This window comes from Hetaerina americana, unplaced genomic scaffold (assembly GCF_022747635.1).
Source record: "Hetaerina americana unplaced genomic scaffold, ioHetAmer1.1.p SCAF_2, whole genome shotgun sequence".
Lineage (NCBI taxonomy): Eukaryota > Metazoa > Arthropoda > Insecta > Odonata > Calopterygidae > Hetaerina > Hetaerina americana.
Genome location: NW_027286763.1, coordinates 38,436,536 through 38,458,046, shown reverse-complemented (window position 1 = coordinate 38,458,046; position 21,511 = coordinate 38,436,536). Strand labels below are relative to the sequence as shown.

Here is a 21,511-nt window from a genome sequence, read left to right as displayed (position 1 = left end):
TGATTTGACCTTCGAGCTAGAACGCTTGGCTTGATTGATACGAAGATACCTATATCCTCGACCCAGAGCCGTACCATGAGGCCTTTGAAGCGAGAATCGGAGCGGTAGCAATATGCTTCGATGCGCTTTAAGCGAGAATCGGAATGCACCGAAGAACATCATGTCTGCATTCATGTATTATACTTTTTTGTAAATCGTCTGCAAATATTGACAAAGAACTTCTAAAATTATTAATACAGAGTTTATCCGACATCTTTAGCGGTTAATTTGTTGACCTCCGAGCTGATCTTTTACTTTCCGTCGTGATCGTTGGAGTAACCTTTATAATTTCGTAGTCAACAGATAAGAGTTTCATGATAAAAATATGGGCCCTGCAGTGTATTTCCATATAAGTTATCCCAGATAGATTACTGATTAATGTTGTCAAGTCACTATGCATCATTTGGAATTTTTAATGATCATGCAATCTCTAAATAATGTTTCATCGTGGATATACTTTATATGTTTAGATAGAGAGACATTAAAGATAGCAATTGAGCGAATAACCTAAATATTCTATTACCCTAACAATAAAATCCCTTATCTGATTGTTAAGTATCGGCTGGCTTTTTTTCGGGCAAAATTTAAAAACTAAGAGGGAAGGTGATTCAATAATTATTATGACCTACGTATTGCTTAGTGAAGTATTCTAAACTTAGAAACCGTAGTGCTTGTAGCAGTTGATTATATTATTTCCATTTAATTTATTCGTAACTAACAGTAAAGCAACACTTAACTGCGTTGTGACGGTGGAATTATCCCCTAGCGATAGCTTGTAGGGTGCCAAATAGATGTAGGTGAGAAATTCGGAGCCCAAAACCTTCAGAATAAGCAGTGCGTTTTGTAATAAAAAAAGATTATGTAAATTAATATAATATTATTATCCAAGAATGTTAATGACATTGCTTTTTCATTGGTTGGTTAACTGAAGCTTGAGTTTCAAAATGCTACTTAACATAAATCTAAGAATATGCGAGAGGGGTTAATAGTTTGAGAGAAAGGTAAAATCATCCTTTACTTTCATCAGTAAAGTCAAGGATAATTTTGATCGAGGAGACTCTCAAAGCAAGCCACATGAGATGTTTCAGGGGCAGAAGAGAAAGTACGAAGCAATCTGTGAATGTGACGGAGGCGCAAGAAGTACGTATGTAAGAATATGAGGAATTAGTAAATGAGAATAAGTTTCTTAAAAGATTAAACCTGGTTTTTCTTGACAGTACTTATCACGAAAGGTGACGTTTGTAAATATCAAGGTATTTTAACTGGACAAGGGCCTGCCTTTGATTAGCGTATGTAAAGGGTAGGAATTTCATAATGAGACCGCATTGCTTTCTTTCAAAAATACACTTTCGATAGAGAATAACCAGTAAATGATCAACTCTGCTTTTCTCTCTGAAAAAAATCCAATTCGCGGATAAATAAAAACCTGGATCCCCAGATTGTTTTACTGAGGAGTATTATTGATATTTCTTTAAAAAGTTCAAAGAACGCCTCGTTATTTTTATTTTGCATGAAAATGCAACGGAAGCAACATTATTTCAAGTTAGTTAAGCACAAGAACATGTATAAGAGCCATCTTATCATCAATTTCTGTGGCCTAAAAGGGACCATCCACATAATCTAAGCGGAAACTTCACTAAATGCGGAAATAGTCGGAAGAGATGGATGGAAGGTGATGATAATAGTAATGATTGCGAGGGGGTCTCTTTTCTCTTCTCTGAAGTTTTAATTCCGTTCCTTGTGTTTGCCTCCTTTAGGCTATGGATTGTGGTAGGCTGAGCCGAGAGTGGACTCAAGCAAACTTCTGTCACTGGAAGGAATATCTTTTCAATTCGAAAAAAATATTTTTGTATCCCTTATAAGTCACGATAATCTTTGGTCTTGTTACAATTCTAGGGGTGGTGAATTACGTCCGCTTCCAGTTCTACATCAATGTAATCTTTATTTTCTAATTTTCCATTCTCCAATGATTGCTTTACTTGGAGAGAGAGGTAACTTAGGTCACAAAATAATGGCTATTCATACAGTGGGCAAAATATTTTCAAAAAAGAGTTCGATTGGATTATTGAGGTTGAGTAGAATTGATTTTATTGAGTCTTTCGTCGTCTTCAATCCATCATCTTTCATTTAACGTTTTGACGGTGACACCCATGATATAATTTATTTTTATTGCTTGTTTAAAAATTGTTTGGTGCTCAGAGAGTTATACAGCAATGGCACTGCTATTTTTTTCGATTCATATTATGTGTAAGGGCGAATAAAGGTCGAAATTACCCGTGTTTCCGCACTTCATCCCCTTCGCCCCATTTCGCTTAAAGATGACTCAGAAGATTTTTTCAGGAATGAGAGGAAGTTACTTAGGCTTGATAAACATTTGCGTAATGATCTCACTCCGGTCTCGCCACAGTCGTGGTCCAAGCCCATTCACGCTGATGGTTCCCTTTCATGGTAATCGCGGTCTAGTGGCCAAGTACTCTTGGTCATTAAAGTGCAATTCGTTCATTAATATGTTTCAAAAATTTAATCGCCGATTTGGCTGTCGTATCCCACCTTTTAGACGATGGATAAGAATAACTGGAAGAAAACAAGGACTAAAAAATAAGAATACTGTACATTAACTCTTAATTATAAAGCCGGAATGAGGAGAACAAATATTATATTTTTTTAACTATTGGTCAGTCACAAAGTCAAATTCTTCGGAAGCTTTCACATGTCAAATATTACTTGATAGAGAGAGGGAATATAATATTCTTTTGGAGAAAGGCTGTCCTGCGGTGAACGTAGAGATATCTCAATTTTACCGTGGCTGGAACGTCGAGTACTTTATTCCATCTGAATAGCACTTAAATGTATTTGAGTAGATCTAGATCGTATCGTGACCATAACGCATCAAGCCTTAATGGTGCTTTCTTATCATTCCTCAGCTCAATATCCTCAACACATATGCATACTTACGCGCATCGTGTTTCAATTACTTTTTGCCAGTGTAAATGATAGGGCACTTCAAAACTTTTGAGGCTTGTTTCTTAAATGCTCTAATTTTACCGCTATTTTTCGGTTCAGTCGTCACCATGAATCTCCGCTCGTGCGCTTCCATCTGCTATGGTTGGTACTAATCCGCGCAGGTTGATTGGAAAACCCCTTTGGGCATTTTATCAATGATACTCCACCACTTCAGTTACCTGAAGATAAGGAGTTGAGGGGGATGGGCTGTGGGGGAGAATGAGACGTCCATGAGTGTAGCTGTCCATAGCGTTTAATCCACCGTTAAGGTGGAAAGTGGTATGCAAGTGAGTGAGTAGATGACCGCACCTCGATAGAGGGGAGTCATGTCCTGTCCTCGATAGAGGGTGGAGTCCGGTGGACTCTAGGACTAGCTGCAGACTTTCCCTTGTTTTTTACTGCTATTTACTCCTTTTCCCGCTCTTCCTTCCTCCTTTGCTTGCACTGTCCCTATCTTCCACCGATCTGCCAACTCGTTTTTGTTATTTAGTGCCATCGATTCAATTTTCTAGCGATTCCGGCTGCCCGTCCACTTCACGATTCCCGACCGAAGAGCTCATGGCTTCACGGGAACCTAATCCCACATTCTGTATGGCTAATATAGGATGTGAATTATCTCTACTCCATCAAACCCTGAATCATCTAACATATCTTATTCCTAAAGGTTGTCTTAGCCATAAAACTTTCAAGTATTTTTTCCAGTTTTCTCCTCGAGAGGTGTTTATTTGGGAAGAGGTCATTATTTTCGCATAGGCCTGGGCCATAGATATTCTGCTTGGGTTCCACCTTGAGGCCAATCCTGGTTGTGAATTGGTTAAATATAAAAAAACAAAAATGGGGGAAGAATATCGGGCCAGAAAAAAGGAAGAGAGGGGTTGGACACGGGAACCGCCCCGGGCGGTACAATCTGCATGGTATACAAGAATTCTTGTTAGAATTTATTTTGCTCCTCTCTCAATTCAAAAAGGCTTCCAACCCAGCACCGGCTTCTCTGCTTTACTGTTGGAGCGCAAAGATTAATATACGTACGTACAGATACCTTTGCCTAGCTGAAGCGAGATCCGGATATGCCACATGGTTTTTGTTTCATATACTGGGAGTCTGTTTTGGGTCTCAATTTATCAATTTCAACTAATATCCCTCAAACAAGGGTTGATTAATCAGGGTTAGATCTGAAGATCTTCTAAGTCTTCTGGGATTTACTCCGGGATTTGGTCCATATCTCTGGGACAACTTTCACCGGCACTGCAGCCGGTGTATTCAGGTCAGAAGTGATTGATGCTGGTTTTTGTCCAACGCGGGATGAATCCAGGGAGACTTAAATTTTCAATATCTGTGCACCGCGGAAGCCTTCAAAAGGAAGGGTTAGATCTATTGAGGTAACATGAAAATTTTGCTCCTGAGTATCAAGTGTTGTTTTTGGTGTCATCCCATTCTTAGTCAAACATTTGTCATTATTTTTGCATCAATTGTCCTCAAATATTTTCAAAAAATTTATATTACAGCATTTACAAAATCGTACAGTAAATCTAAACATTTTACCGGGGATGTAAATAATATTCTTTAAAGATTAAAATCATTAACCACTAATGTCATACTTCATTTTATGCCTTCCTTTTGTATAGACTGAAAAAACCATGCGAAAAAAATGGACAGCCGTGCGACCCACCTTACACCTTTAAAAATCACATGCCATTGACGCTAAACACCAAATCATTCAAGGTGGGTTTCATTACTAGTAATCGGGTATCAGGTGAATATTGCTACAAATTTTTCATGCAAATGATTTTCTAAAGTAACAATTTTCCATTCCAGGACGAGGTCAAGAGGACCAGAGTATCAGGGAATTTGGACGCACCGGAGGGGGGGCTTGATGCTTTGATGCAAGTTATTGTGTGCAAAAATGAAATTGGCTGGAGGATGAAAGCTCGCCATCTAATTGTTTTTTCTACTGATGCTCAGTTCCATTTAGCAGGAGATGGGAAGGTAGAATCATTTATTTAACACAGTAGTGATATTTCCACGATGTGGAGCTAAATTTGAGCAGTATAAGTATTAATTCTCAAGTACATTGAATAATAAATGAACTGTTTGTTGAGAGAACACATTTATTATGAGATAATATGCAACATCTTGCAATTAATACAATTATTTGGAATTGTTGCACAATATAAATGTATGCAATCAACACATAATGGAGAAAGAGAAGGCTCCCATTTGGACACAATTTTGTTTTTTCTTTAATGAGAATATAAAAAGGCCATTTCCTTCCCGAGTATCCGGCAGCTACGTTGATGATAGGTCACTGAACGACTTTCTATGGCTAAGCATTGCATTTCCGTTTGTTTATCGGTTCTGAATTCGTCAAAGGGACCTGGGGCAACCTTCCAAAGTTAAATGCAAAGATTACGAATGAGATTTTTAAGGAAGATGCGACTAAGAATTTTTCAAAATCATCTTAAAAACCATGAATATTTTGCATACGCATTTTATATTACGGTATGCATACAATCAAAAGCTCTTTGGTTATCACTCAATTTCATATTGCTTTGAAACACATGCAGGTGTATTTTAATGGCATGACCGTTAACGTGGTCTGAAGTGCAATGGAAAAGTTTTTCTTTTTATTGAATAATAAGATCCAATAGCAGCCATGCAATTTTCTTTGTTTATCATTCATTAGCACTCGTAGTTGGGCCTTTAGGGTTCTTCGATAGTTATTGAGAGACATCGCGGCACAAAGTGGAATTAAAGCTACGGTATTTTATTAATCACCGCAAAATTAAGCATCCGTCTACTATTAAAACAATGAGTCGGCAGCTGTAGTCCCTTACCTTACTGGTCGAAAGTGAGGAAGGGTAGCATCGTAGGCTTATTGCCAAGGGCCTTCCGGCTTGCTAGCAATTAATTTTCGCTGCCGTAGGTACGTTATACCTGCTACGAAATTTAGGGTAGGTTCCGATTCTCGCTTCAAGTGCCGGCGCATCAGGTTGCCGATTTGTTTCTGCATCCTCGTTTCGAAGTGTCTGGTGCGCTTTGGACTTAGGCCTGGAATGTTGGGTGCGATTGACACTAAGATATTCATGTATAATTGCTGCATGAGGAGCGTCGAGAGAGTTTTGAGGCTGGCATCTAAACGTACTCCTTTTGATCATGGGCCGGATGGATGCAGGGTTTCATGATCTTTGGATAGCTGTTCCCCTCCTCGCATTTGTGTTTTATAGAAAGTATGCTCTTTGTAGTCGGATAAAGCGTCCTCTCACATTCGCGTATTATCGTTTATATTTGACCTGTATTCTTTTCATTAGTCCAAACCAATCAAGTAAAGAATGAACAACAATGCATCCAAACTGCAACAGTTTCACAGTCCAGCTCAAAATACTTATTGATAGAGGACAGTAGGTTGGAGCAGCGCCATTTTTCAATTGAATGTATATACCTTTTACAGCCTACCAAATAGGCCTTGCCTGGCATCCTGTTGACAAATTTTATTGCCAAGTTGTCAGATTGACAGTAGGTCTTAGGCAGCCGTCACTGGTTTATAATATATGAAGGTTGATGTTTTGAAATGTTGTCAGATGAGTGAACTGGTGACCAGATTGGGAATAGATTCAGGATTTTTAACGTGCATGAGGCTGCATAGCACAAATAGGCTTTAGGAGGTTACAATTTTCAGGCTATTTAATATTGGCCTGCAATTTTCATGGGACTTAGAATTACTTAGAATCCTGATTGCCTTTTTTGGCAGTAAAAGTATTTCCACAGTTTCTTGAGCATGCCCCCAGAGTTTACGACCGTAAGTAAGTATGCTCTGAAAGAAAGCAACGTAGGCTACTCTCATGTAGCCTTCACTCACACGTTTTTAGTATCCTAAACAAGTAAAAAGCTCTGGAAAAATTTTTACTGACTTGGAAAATATGAGAATTCCAATTTAGCTTCCAATCAATATTAAAACCTATTAGCTTTACTGGATCATTTTTTATATTGACACTTTTAAGGTAGAATATAGGATGTTGTGTTTTAGTTTCATTCAGAAAGAGATGATTGGTTGTAAACCAGTATTTTGCTTCTGATTTTGCCTCGAGCCTTCGCACCATCGGAGTTGTTACAACAATATTTGATTAAGTAAATGGAGGGATCAAAGCATAATAGGGAGAAATGTGATATCTGACTAATATCTGAATACTTGATCATTGTCAGCAACTTTAGCATTTACTCTCAGCTCACTATGTTCTTTGATGGACATGCTCTGAGCAATCTAAGTGTTGTGTCATATTTATATCAATTCAATTACAAGTCCCTATTGAGTTTGCCTCTAATAATTGATATTTTAATGAATTTTCTTACAGTTAGCAGGGGTTGTCGAGCCAAATGATGGCCTCTGTCACCTCAATGAAAATATGAACTACACACATGGATTACTAATGGACTATCCATCAATTTCTCAGGTATATATGGTGCAGATTAATATCAGTAGAAAATATACTTTCATGGCATGGCTTAATACCATTTTTAATGTAATAAATATTGGAAAAATTATCGTATGGCTACCAGGAAGAATCTTTTGAGTATCATTGGTCCTCTCAATTTTATTGAGTGTATGATAGGTAGCTGAAAAGAATGACCTTCACAGTCATGATATACATTTTAGCTCTTGGTCCAGGGTATTTTTTCTTCTCTTCTTGTAGTTTTAAACTTATACATTCAATGATCCCTTATTTTTCTAGCACTATGTCATTCCCCCCTATATTGACTTTTGCCCATTTTGGATAACACCTTACCTTCTCGAATTAGTTTTTACTGAGGGATAATTTTCCCTTTACTGATTTACTCTGGTTCTTAGGTATTAAAGACATTCTTTGCCACAGAGTGAGGTTAAGGATTTTGGGAAAGACAATAGCAACTCAGAAGTGGTGCTGATGGGAGCATTATGCATAATTCTAGAGACTTAATTCTTTCCTGTTTGGCTTTAGCCACCATGACTATCATATTGCAGTGTGAGCCCTCAGTATCATTATTGGGGTCATATTACTTCAGAGCTTAAATATCACCTCAATCTTTGCTTTGTTGGACTGATACCCACAATGCCAATGAAATGCTCAAAGAGTTAATATTTCCTTGAATTTATTCATGTTATAAATCAAATAAAAAGTTAGAAAAGTTAGATTGCTTCATCATTAACAAATATGAATATAGGACTATAATTAAACTGCATCTATTCATTAATATTGATGTACTAATATAAATATTCAAATTTATTTAGATCAATGCAAAGGCACAAGAACACAACATGAACATAATATTTGCAGTTGTAAAAAATGTAATACATGACTACAAAGAATTATCATATCGGATAAATGGGGCATCTTATGGACAGCTTTCTAAGGATTCTTCAAATGTTGTGAGCCTTATACAAGATCAGTATGCTGTAAGTTATGTCACTACTTTTTTATGTACTATTTTGTTTTTACATTCTGTAAATAAATCCTCTAACTTTATGTACACAAATACAAAATCAAATGTTTTGATTGCCTCAAACACATGGTGTAATTATTGGATTAAGAAAACGTTATCCTTGTGGATTTTTGGCCACCAGAAGAGTCTCAGGGGTCAGGTGATGCAGGAATGAGTACCTAATTACTGCTGTTCCACCATGAAGGATGTGTTTTTGATCACCCTGTGAGTTTAATCATCATTGCAGTTGGACCTTTTGTAATCTGCCTTTAGGTAGCATAAGAGTTTCCCTACTTTTCTGTTGTATTCCTCCCCAGGAAGAACAATGACAATTATTCCTTTATTATCAGAAAGTAAAAGAGTATTTACTCTTTATCTTTCTTCAGATTCTAAGGCCTTACCATTGTAATTCTAAGTGCAGGTAAATGGATTTCTTTAAGTTTTGCTACATACGATATTAGGTGTTTCATGCCTTCTCCTCTCAATGATGTAGTGGTTTTCACTCGTCATTTGTTTATGGGATTCAGGGGTGTGCTGCAAGATGCCACACGAGGTACAACCCACGTGGCAGGAACCATGACCCAAGCAGAAGGCTAGTCATGTCTCAAACCCCAGCCGAGCGTTCATCCCTCTTGTGCATGATGCGCCCATGGCATATATCTTACCGCATTGACCTTGGTCTGTTATGTACAGCATACAGAATATATCTGCTGTTTATTCAAATGCTTTAAATGTGATTTATTAGTATTTCCTAGCACCGACCGCGCTAATATAAATTCCAGCTTCGCCCCAAATTGGTGACCCCAACAGGATCGCTAAGGTGACTCAAGTGTTGCCCGTGAAAAATTTTTTATATACTGCACTAGTCAACTCAAAGGTTGGTAGTTTGATAGGTGAAAGTACAGCTCACCTATGACCTTACTAAGTCCAACATCTTATAAAGTTCATGCATCTGGGTAGAGAGACCATACTTTTCCCTATATCATTATTATTTTCTCAGAAAAACCAGGTACCCAAATATTCACATCACCTGTGAGACATTAAGAATTCTCAGATATGAGTGCTAAATGGGTGCAGTAAGGTCTAAAAAATTTTAACATTTCTTCTAAATTTTAGGTTTCCATACTTCCTAACCTGTTAAAGAGGATATTGAGATATAAATAAACCAATTGATTCAACTTCTTGGTATCACCTAAATAATTTTATTTTCCCAAAATAAGAGCATGCCAATTAGACTTGCTCTCAATGGCTCATCTTTTACCCTTTGAAATATTTGCATTGTAATGCACATTAACATATTATTCAGTTAAAATTTCATATCATGGCATCTCGTGAAGTTTCTTTCAATTCATCTCTTATTAGTTTAAATTATGGAGGCTATGAATGAAAAACGATTTTCCATGATTGTTACTATCTGATTTTGTGCTACACATGATCAGGAACTGATTTGAAGATGTATCCCACACTGGGTGGAAAACATAATCAACAGAATGATGGACGAAATCAGCAGAGGAGCCCAGAAATCCAGATCCTTCAAGTATCAAAGTGCTAGCAGAAAGAATTTACAGCATTTACATCTGTGATTTTTTTTCCTGGTTGCCTCAGAACCTTAGGATAATAATTTAGAGCCTTTCTGTATATGAGTGTTTCTTCATTTTGGCTGAGAAATTGGCTTTTCACTCTTTAGTTCACTTGCCTTTCCTGAAATATCCTTTACCCCATGTGCCCAGGTCCTAAGCTTGCTTCTTTCTTGCAACATCATTTGAGACACTCTGGCTAAGCCCTGAGTTACAGCAAGACATGATAATATATTGTGATGTACATATTATAGTGTTAGGTATTCTACTAAGTTCTCTATAAAAATTGACAGCCATAAAAATTTAGTAGTTTGACATTCAGCCTTTGTTGATATTCGCTATACTAAAATTTTTTTGGGACCTAGAAACATTCTTAAAATGTCCTTTTCTTTGCAACAATCTTCTCAATCTCTCCATGGTGGGTGAGGCCCAAGAATTAAGTGGTATGAAGGGCTTCAGGGTATATTATGGTAGTATAGCAGAGATATTCGGTCTATCATACGATTGATCTGGATTTACAGTAGTGAAAGGCTGTTTCTAAGTGTGGCATTTGATGACTTGAGACCTCTTTTTCGGATGAATTGAAGGAGATGATCTCTCTGAGATACTTGAAGCAACTGCAATGTGTGATGCTCATGCACTGACTTACAAATTGACAAACAATTTTCATTTACCTAAGTATGAGCATCAATGGTTGAGTTCCATTATTCATACAAGATGAAGCCAGTGAGTTAAACCTTTGACCATATTTGTGGGACAGTTCTAACACTTAAGAACCTTAATAAATAATAGAACAATTTAAGTCTCTATGATTCTTTTTTTATTTAAATCTTAATTATAAATATTATAAATAGTATAAATTATTCCCATTAAATACTACAGTAGGAACTTTTAATTCCATTCACCTATTACGAGGATGCTTATTTCATATAATCTTCTTTTTCAGGTGTTGTTATACTTTACCTAGAGGAAATATATTAAATCAGAGGTGAAAATTAATCCTAAGCTATCATAAATTAATTTATTTTGTGCAATGGCAATAATAGGCATATTACCTACTATATAATTTTGTATAAACTCTTAGTTGGCCTTCCACCAACTATGGAATATATAATTTTATATTTTTATTTTGAATCTTTTGATTAATATATATTTTTCTGTCACATGGCATTATTAATGAAAACTATTTTGTATCATTGTGAACTTCATTTTATACATATTTTATTGTTAGTATTCTAATGATTAAGATAAGTTGTGGATGTACACAGGCTGAACAACAATACATTTGTTTAACTATCCTATTAAATAAAACCTACCATCCAGAACTTCAATAAAATCTTCAACTCTGCAGACTTCCTTCCTCCCTTATTTCATCTAACATATCTACACGTATTCCTAACCCTTCTTCTCTTGCCTAATGTTATCCCTTCTATCACAGTCTTCAACATCCTATCACTAATCAATATGCTCAAAGGCCATCTTTCCTGCCTCCTTTGAATTTTTCCCCAACAATCCTCCCTCTTCCCCCACAATGTATAGCATTTCCTTGTTTGTTTTCCTTTCTGGCAATTATACCTTTTCCATCCTTCTCCACAATTGCATTACAAAATCCTTCGATCAATTCTTTTTTCAATTAACCATGTTTCCATGGTGTACAAAACTATACTTCCTATCAAAGTTTTAATGAACCTTTACTTAACATCTTTATTTAGCATCCCTGTCATCAATTCCTTCCCACTTGTGAAAGTTTTTGCGCTTGATGCACTTCTTCTTCTTGTATCCCTACTACTTTGACAATTTCAGGCCAAAAAACTTCCAAGATAAGTAAACTTTTCCACCTGTTTTAGTCTATGACTTCATTTTTGACATTTAATTCAGCCTTCCTCGTTCTTGAAAACTGCCTAACCCCTAATTTCTTTTTACTGATGACCATCTCATGCTTTTCATATTGAATCTTTAAGCAGCTCAACAATGCTTATAGGTCCTTGGCTGAGTGACTGGCTAGATAAAGCTTGATCAACCTTTTACATACATGAGTTCCATATTGTGTTTTGTTTTATCCCTGCTTATATTGTGCCATAAAATGGGCATATATGTACTCATAATAAGCATTATTATTATTTACAGAAACTTGTAGATTCTGTAAATCTCATTGACAATGCCGAGAAATACATACAAGTTCAGTACTTCTCATCATGTCTGAATGATATTTCTCATACAAGAGAGACAAAAGAATGTGGGGGGATACGACTTGGTGATGTTGTCAACTTTACAGCATATATCACAGTATGTATTCATTTTGTATCTATTTTAAATTTTAACTCATGTGTAAGCATAAATAGTATAGTAAATATCAGGGATTAGATTTTAGCTTAAGAGCTACAATTTACTTATACATTAGCTGGTTAGTAAAGCCTTTAATACCCATCTGTTTCAGGGTAGATAAAATTAAAGTAGGCTGGCTTTATTTTATGAAATAGCCCTTACCCCAATGAAAGGCTATGCATAATGAGGCCTCTATTAAATGCTACCATATACATATAATCTAATTACTTTGGCAAAAAATCCATAGGTGCTGAAATGTCCAGAAAAGGAGAATGATCGACATGTAAAATTCCAAATAAAACCACAATCCCTCAATGAGAGTTTAGAGGTAGAACTTGAAATTATCTGTGATTGCCCTTGTGAACAACCAGGAAATTTAGTAAGTGATCATATGAAAATTTTAGTCCCTTCATGCATGTAAACCCAGCAACTAAAAGTAGAAATCTCTAATTAAAGGGCTATGAAGAGAATTCTCGATCATGCTCATATCATGGAACCCTTACATGCGGGGTGTGTGCATGTGGTGAAGATTTTGTAGGACAAGACTGCCAATGCCAAAAAGGAGTGATACCTGATGGAAATCCTGATAATATAACAGGCTGTGTACCTGGGGGAAATATAAATGATCCCTCAGCTAAGATATGCTCTAACCTTGGAACTTGTGAATGCGGAGTGTGCGTTTGTGATACAAAAGATAATCCAGAAGAGGTATGTTCCAAAGAAAATATTCCAATTACTGTTTATTTTTACTTCAGACTAAAACACCTTTATTCTTAAGTCACAATGAAATGTCCTTTAAGTTTATACAAATGGAAATAAAGAATTTCATTAAGCTTGAAAGTACTCTCCCTGCAAAAATCCCTCAAAGTCCTCACAAAGAATAAGAAAGTTAGGAACCAAATATTTTTGTATTGAGAGAAAGACATTTGGAATTTGTAATAATTCCCAAAATAGATCCAGGAACCTGCATGATTTCACCATCAGAGGAATATTGTATTTGATAATCAAATTAATCAAATTCCACCATTTAAATATCATTTTGCCTGCTTTTTCTTGCCCCATGCATTATAGCACTAAATATACTTATCAATGAATTTCACACTAGATTCTGGCAATAAAATCAAACTTGTATATTGTGTTCACTGCCCAATTTCATTATTAATTTATCTTTTTATTTATTTTTATTCCATTTTATTAATTTACAATAGTAAAATATAAGTTATATCATATAAAAAACAGAAAATGTATGCCTACATTTTGAGAAATAGTTAAAACAAATTATAATGGATAAAGCTTGTAATACCTTGATGAAAAATGCTCATTTAGGTTATAAAAGCGACACTTGGTTAAAAAAGATTTTGACCTAGATTTGAACAGCTTATATCTCTTATGCTAGCTGGTAAATGATTATACATTTTTAAACTTTTTAAACCATTAAATCTGAAATTAAATAGGGGTTCTATTTAAAACGAAGAAGTGGAATGCTGTATTACATGCACCTTCTTTCTTTGTCTTGTAGCATAAGAATTGATGCTCTCATTTTTTTTTAAATGGACAGGTTTTCTCGAATATACAAAAATACATGATATATGTACAAACATGTTACAGGTAAGATTTCAAGATTTATAAAATGAGGTCTACATTATTCCTTTTTATGGAATTTAGGCCATACATCTAACATCTCTTTTTTGCATAATGAATGCTTTGTTAACACCCATAGCAGAGCCCAAAAAGATGATACCATAGCACACTAGGGATTGGAAATTAACTAAGTAGGCTGTTTTTGAAACTGCTTGATCTACAACGTTTGCTAGGTTCCTCAGGGCATAGGAAATTCTGAAAAGTTTACTGCATAAATGCTTAATATGTTCAATCTAGTTAAAGCTTTCATAAATTATTAAGCCTAAAAAGTTGGTATGGCTAACTTTCTTCAGAAGATTAACTTTGATGTAAAGATCCATTTCTGGGGTTTCTTCTTTTTTAATTAAAAATAGTTTGTTTTTTCAGCATTTATTGTAAGGTCATTTTTTGTGAACCAGTCTCCTAAATTTAGTAATAGGTATTTATTAACATTATACTCCAGCAATGGGTTGTTCTTGTTACTTAGTATTAAATTGGTGTCATCCACATAAAGAATTATTTCATCACTCTTTAAATAGGTTTTGAATCATTTATATAAATTAAGAATTATATGGGACCTAGTATACTTACTTGTGGCAAACTGAAGTTTACTGATTCTGTAGTAGATAAGTAACTGCTGTGTATATTGTTGGAGTAGGTACCTATGATCTGCACCACCGCTTTCTGTTTTCGAGTTACAGTGTAAACAATATATTTGCTATTCCCCTTATTCCACAATGTTCTAATTTTTCCAAACAACAAAGGGTGGTCTACACAGTCAAAGGATTGTTGGAGAGATCATTAAAGATTGCCACGGTGAATTCATTGCTATCTAAGCCTGTCAAAATGTTATTGATGAAACAAGCTGAAGCAGATCTGGTGCTTCTTCCCTCTTGGAAATTATGTTGTGCTGAATTTAAAACTTTTTGAAAAAAGAGATCAGTCTTTCTTTCATTAGATGTTCAATAATTTTTGAGAAATTAGACAGCAGCAATATTGGCTGATAATTCTCAACATGCTTCCTGTCTCCCTTTTTAAACAGAGAATTAATTTTCTATATTTTTAGCAGATCTGGGACCTCTCCCTTCATGAACGACTCATTTATTATATGTACAACGGGTTTGCACATTTCATTTATTCACTTTTTAATGATCATGAATGGAAAATCAACAAATTCTAGCGGTTTGCTTATTGTGAGATTATGTTCAACATTCAGTAATTCCTTCTCTGTGACTGGAAAAATGGAAATAGAGATGACTATATGATCTTTACATTGAAAATCAGCATGATTCACAAAGAGCTGTGCCTGTTTTAAGGTTTTCATTATGTATATGAAATAATTATTTATAAATTTAGCTAAACATTCTGGATTGGAAATTTGGTCACTATTTTTATCTTTAGTTTTTGATACTTCCCTCGCTATTTCTTTTAGTTTCCCAGTTTAAAATATCATACATAGCTCTTTTTTTATTATCAGCATTTTCAAGAAAATAATTTTGACTTGCTTTTTGGGTATTTCTTAGAAGGGTAGTTTTGGTTTGCCATGTAGGCAGGTTTATCAGAGACATTAAACCATAAACTTCTAATAGACAGGTTCAGTTTGAGAAAAATTTCACCTTGAATTAACAAATCAATGATAAGATAAGGTAGTTTTTGTTCTTTTTATGATAATTTTAACAGTTGATCAAAAATTAAAAGAGTCATCTGAATTTCCACTTGGGAATCTGTACAACCCGATTACATTATTATTCCCCCTGGTATTTTCAACAATTCAACTGTCCGATATTTGTGTCCCAGTGTTAAAATGAGATCATCTCAAAGAAGCCTGATTTGTGAGGTAGCGTTTTTGTACTATCTCTCTCTAAAAAAACATTTTATGGATTGACACAAATGTGTATACCTATATAACAGCAGTTTAGAGAATTGAGTATTTTCCTTAAAGTGTGGAATCCTCAACGTACATAAGTCTTTCTGAAAAAGACCTTGGCCTGCATTTTTTCATTTGATTTTCTTTTTCTTCCCTTACATTCAAACTGAAATATTAATTATACGTTCCAGTAGTTTTTCACCCTTTATGCAGTCTTAATTTATGATATGATGATGAATTTGTCCACATTTACTCCATGCAATTATTAACAATCATTCTAATGGTGATTATTTTTGCAAATATAAGAAAATTACAGGGAAATACTGCCAATGTGATAATTTTTCCTGCAAACGAGAAGAAGGAAAAGTTTGTTCAGGATCAGACCATGGAACCTGTGTTTGTGGAGAGTGTATTTGTATCGATGGATGGGCAGGTGAAACTTGTGGTTGCAGAAATATAACAGACCCCTGCATTAAACCAGGAACTACAGGCAGTGATGCTCAGGTAAACTATTACACTATCTTCTTCTAGCATTTTTTTTCAATGCATCTTAACATTATTTTAGGAATATTTTTGTCTTTAACCTAGCAGAAGCACACACGTATTCCAACTTAATTACTATGACAATATACTAATAATTAATATATTATGATGATGATGATAATCAGAGAGAGACTACATTTCTAAGAGTGAATTTGGTCCTGAAGTGAGGAATTTACAGCTAGCAGAGATCTACAAAATATAGAGTAAAAAAATTCAGGAAATAAATTCTAAAACACCTATATTTTCTTAATAAATATGAAATATGGACACAGGAGGAGACTTGGATTTCAGGAAGATTGTAATTTTCCCAATTCCAAATACCGTATTTTCCCACCAATAACGCGCACCTAAAACGTTGTAGTTAGCCTAAATTTGTATTGATACGGCACGCCCAGGGCTTCATAGTCATCTTGAGCGTGTATAGATGCCGTGTATCTGTATTTACATATATATATATGCACGTAAAAATTATATGTAGTGTGTAAAAATACGTCTATATTGGATGGGTGTGTGCAAAAATACGTCTATGTTTTCATTTTTTCAGTTTTCATTACATAACGTGCATCGTCATTTATTCAATCATATGAACATTTTTATATAGATAACGCGCAGGTTATCAATTGGAAAATACAGTAATAATAAATAAAGTTTGTGCTGAGTCATGACACGGGTAATGAAGAGATCAGGGAAGAACACAAGGACAATTTAAATAGTACCTACCTGTATTCAATTATTTAGGAATATGGTTTTGAAGTTGTGTAATCAATTGCCATAGAAAGAGATAATTTTATCAGCAATAACTACATTCAATAATTAATTTTCTCTCTTTAGCAGAAATAATATTTAAATAAAAGCAATTCTAATCAACATGTGATGGATATATGAAAACAATGTCCCATCAACCAAAGTTAAAAATTATCTTACTTTGACACATTACATTTACTTTGCTTGACTTAATGAAGCACTAATGTTTATGCCAAATCAAGTGTCTACAATTCAGGATTTACGTTGCAATTTTTCCTTTGGTTTTTTCCAGATATGTTCTGGCAAAGGAGACTGTATTTGTGGAAATTGCCATTGTCATTCCAATTACTATGGTTTATACTGCGAAGAGTGTCCAGTAAGTAGCAACTTAAAGTAATTACTTTTTTTCAAACATGTAAATACATGCAAAATTATCTGGGGTACATTGTACAGTAGGAATTTTTGGCCTATGGCCTAATATTATATGAATTTTAGTACTGAATTATCTCCTGTGCTTTTTTCCAAGTGAAGGGTTTCTTTTGCAATGAATATACTAAGTAGATATATGAGGGGGTTGAGGATAAGAGGCCTATGATGAATTCACAGCTGCACAAAGCAACGAATAAAATAGATACCTATCTGGTCAGACCTTCATTTTTCCATGAAATTATTATTGTCAACACATCATCAATTCTTGGTAGGCTTTTAGTGAATTCAAGGACATCAATGTCTCGGTAACCATATTTTCTCACTAAGCCGCAATAATTTTTTTTTCCCTGAGCAGTCTTGTCCAAGCAGTGTTATGTTATAGCAATTAAATTTAAAAAATTATCTTCTCAATATATTTATAGCCTTTCAACCAAAGCACTCTTCAAAGATTTTTCCATACTGTTAGCCAGTTTGTGATAGAAACAATGTGTCATGACAGAGGTCTCGGCCTTTGTATTTCTTTGACAACTCTAAGCTCTTCAAGCATTAACACCAGATCCATCAGTACCAATGGCTACACAATTTTTCAACTGTTAAGTCTTTCCTTTTAAATTCACCACCCTGGGATTTGAATGGAACTTTACATCTTTGAACTCCTTTGTACATGCAAAGCAATCTGCTATAGAATGAGTATTTTTTACAATCATAATTGCTGACATGTGGGTCACGGTAGTACAGGGGTAGAGCGTTGGACAACATACCAGAGGGCCCGGCTACACCCATTTGTTCCAAGTTAATTATGGAAAAAGCAATTTAATAGTCTGCTGATTTTTCCACCCCAGCTACACCATGACTATGCACTTAACTAATATTATATCAAATATGTTGGAATATAACCACTTATTGAAGATCTGAGATCTCTGGATAAAGACTTACAGAAGAATAGGATACCTGGTTGAGTAAATGAAAATGATATATTTAATTTTTCATTTAGAACTGCAAGCTGGCTCACTGGTGCACATGATGCGTGTTTCAATCACCAAAGCAAAACAGTGATTTGAGTATTGACAATCACTTCTCATGTGGAACCAGCTTTGATTTTGAACCTGGTTTTATGCTATTTGTTATAAAGTCCTAATAAAAAAGTCTTTTTAGTCATGGAATGAATTTTTAACCAATAAAATCAATGACTATTGCAAGAGAACTATGTTTTTGGAATTTTAATTTTTCTTTTTCTACTATATATTTTCTACGTTCTTCCTATAATTTGTCTAAATTTTAGGGGGGAAAAAACCCTCATTTCCCTCCATCCCCCTTGGATTCTAGTGCCTCACTAAACTATTAAGTGTTGGCAGAAAATCATACAAATAAATTACTACAAAAAATTTTACTTGACTGGCTATATATATAACTAAAAATAAGGAATTTCAACCTGATGCATCAAAACTATCATGTCATTTTAGCTAATTTATAGCAACAACTGAAATTGTTTGCAGACCTGCAAGAAGCAATGTGAGGCATTGAAAGACTGTGTTGAATGCCAGGCTTTTGGTTCTTCCAGTACCACAGTGTTGGACGAAAAAGAATGCTTAAAATGTAAATTTACCGTTCAAACTGTGGACAGCCTAAGACAAGGTAGTACCAGCATACGGTTTATGAAAGATAAATTAACATGAAATTGGGATACCATTTTCAACTTTAGGTAAATAATCAATGATGATTTGTTCTCCAACCATTTCAATAGCCAATTTACCAGATCAGAATGACACAGCAGACCAAAACCTTGACTTGGATGACAGCAAAATGACTAATGAGATGGAAGATGAAGAAGGATTGGGGCGATTATGTGGTGTTCCAGATAAGGCAGGATGTTCTTTCTATTTTGACTATCGATACAAAGATGGAGAGCTAATTGTTCGGGTACAGAAAGAGAAAGAATGTGGTTCAAGTGATTATGTGTTGGGTAAGTGCAGTTTATCGTTTTTCCCCAGAAAATTACTCAATGATTCCACTACTTATAATGTATGAGCTTTGACATCTTTAATTCTTGCCTTTGAAGGATTTCACAACTATGAATTATCACTGCATTACCAAATTAGCAGCTAAAAATAATTCATTTATTTTAGATCTAAATTTGATACTTCCTTTATAAGCAGAGATTTATTAATAAATGAATATATTTATATTAAGTCATAGCATTTGGCATGAATTCATTTTGTACCCACAACCACAGCTTGAGCCATAGTTAATGTATTATGGAAACACACACAGCATCTTCTAATGAATCATGCAGTGCATGAAGTTGCATTCAAGGCTTGACTCCTTCAATCCACCAGAAATGATTTACATTAATGGTCTGGTGTTCATAAACCTCCAAAGTATGCTATTGGCTGAGTATGCTTGGCAGCATCATTTGTCCTTGATCTATGGGAAAAGCACCTAACAAAGTTGCTCACATATGTGAAATGACATAATCATCAGGACCCATAGAAGAGGTATATGTGGATCAGAGCATTACATTCTATTCTCAAGCATATGATGATGATTTGTTCAAAGCAGTATTAGTTTTAGGGAAGGTGACCGACAGCTGAGGGTATTTGTGCCATTAGGGATGGATGGGGAAGGAGGAGGGGTGGAGAGAAACCAGACATCAGTATTGGCCTTCTCTTAACATAAGGCATCAGGGGGTCCACAAAATCTCACTGATGGCATACTCACTTTAAGTGCTCTCTACAAAGCACCTCAAGTAAGGAATAGGACAGGACTGAAAAATTTTGGTGTCTCCGGGATTCAAACCCAGGCCCTCTGGGTGCATAGCCAGCACATTAAGTATCACGATTTGTTTATCTAATTACTCCTGACTAGGAGGATTATTCTAATATTCCATTTCATGAAGGAAGATTAGTACTATTTAAGGCCTACTATAATTTACCCTACTGAGAGATGAGAGAATAGGTAGTGCATTCTGAATATGAGCTGTAAAAAAAATAAAATATTTTAAATGTCCTAAAAATTGTAAAAACAAGGTAGGAGCGTCAATTATACAACAATTATTCCCGCAAAATTCATCTTGAAAGCAAATATTTCCACTGTGTTATTACTAGAGAGGACTACTTTTTACTAAAATAATATTTTACTTAAAAACTCTGGGCACTAGATATTTAGCCTCAAAAGTAGGGTCCCTGAATAAAAGTGGTATATTTCAACCGAAGAATATGTAAAAGGTTGTAATGACAAGTGAGCTTCAAAAAATAGACGGGCTGTTATGACAATTCAGAATAATGTGAAAGGCTCCATTTTATTTTAGAAATATACAGCATTGAAATTCTTCCCCACAAATCATAATTAAAATGTGCCCATGATCCCAGGGAAATTCTATAGAAATTCTGTATCGCATACTTACTAAAATTACCTAGTAAATTGAACTTTTTTGAAGACAAGTACCTCAATATATATGTACACCGATCATTTAATAAGACCTTGGGAAAAAATAAAAAAAGCACATTGTTTTGGGTATATTTTTTTTAAGTTTTCAGCACATTCTCCTTCTAGCTTGATGGACTTTTCCCAGCATTTCTCCAAATGTTTTAAACCATCCAAAAAGTAGGAGTTGGGAAGGTCCTCAAAATAGGAATCTTGTGATGACCTCATTTGGCGTGAACTATTTTCCACTAAGCATTTACCTGTGCATTGTCTTGATGGAAGATCTTTTTTCTTTGCCAAATGTGAATATTTTTTCTTGATTTATTTACTCAACCAGTGCAATAACTAAGCATAATTCTCTCCATTAATCATTTGTCCTTTTTGCAAGTAGTCAATGTAGATGATTCCCTTGGGATGAGAGGCAAGCGCACCATCCGCCTTGTCAACACAATCCTCATATACTTACATATTTCAAATAGAAAGTTCT

General features: G+C 35.1%; 1 protein-coding gene across 1 annotated transcript in view; it reads left to right on the top strand.

The window, feature by feature from the left end:
- The window catches only part of LOC139687530 (integrin beta-PS-like), a 34,291-nt gene that overhangs the window by 11,610 nt on the left and 1,170 nt on the right, over positions 1 to 21,511 (top strand). Inside the window, exons 5-15 of the mRNA XM_071584731.1 lie at positions 4,668 to 4,764; positions 4,858 to 5,028; positions 7,392 to 7,490; positions 8,306 to 8,470; positions 12,201 to 12,359; positions 12,646 to 12,777; positions 12,855 to 13,106; positions 16,192 to 16,389; positions 17,465 to 17,548; positions 19,098 to 19,236; positions 19,346 to 19,564. Coding sequence (XP_071440832.1) covers positions 4,668 to 4,764; positions 4,858 to 5,028; positions 7,392 to 7,490; positions 8,306 to 8,470; positions 12,201 to 12,359; positions 12,646 to 12,777; positions 12,855 to 13,106; positions 16,192 to 16,389; positions 17,465 to 17,548; positions 19,098 to 19,236; positions 19,346 to 19,564 — 1,715 coding nt within the window. The remainder of the gene's footprint in view (positions 1 to 4,667; positions 4,765 to 4,857; positions 5,029 to 7,391; positions 7,491 to 8,305; positions 8,471 to 12,200; positions 12,360 to 12,645; positions 12,778 to 12,854; positions 13,107 to 16,191; positions 16,390 to 17,464; positions 17,549 to 19,097; positions 19,237 to 19,345; positions 19,565 to 21,511) is intronic.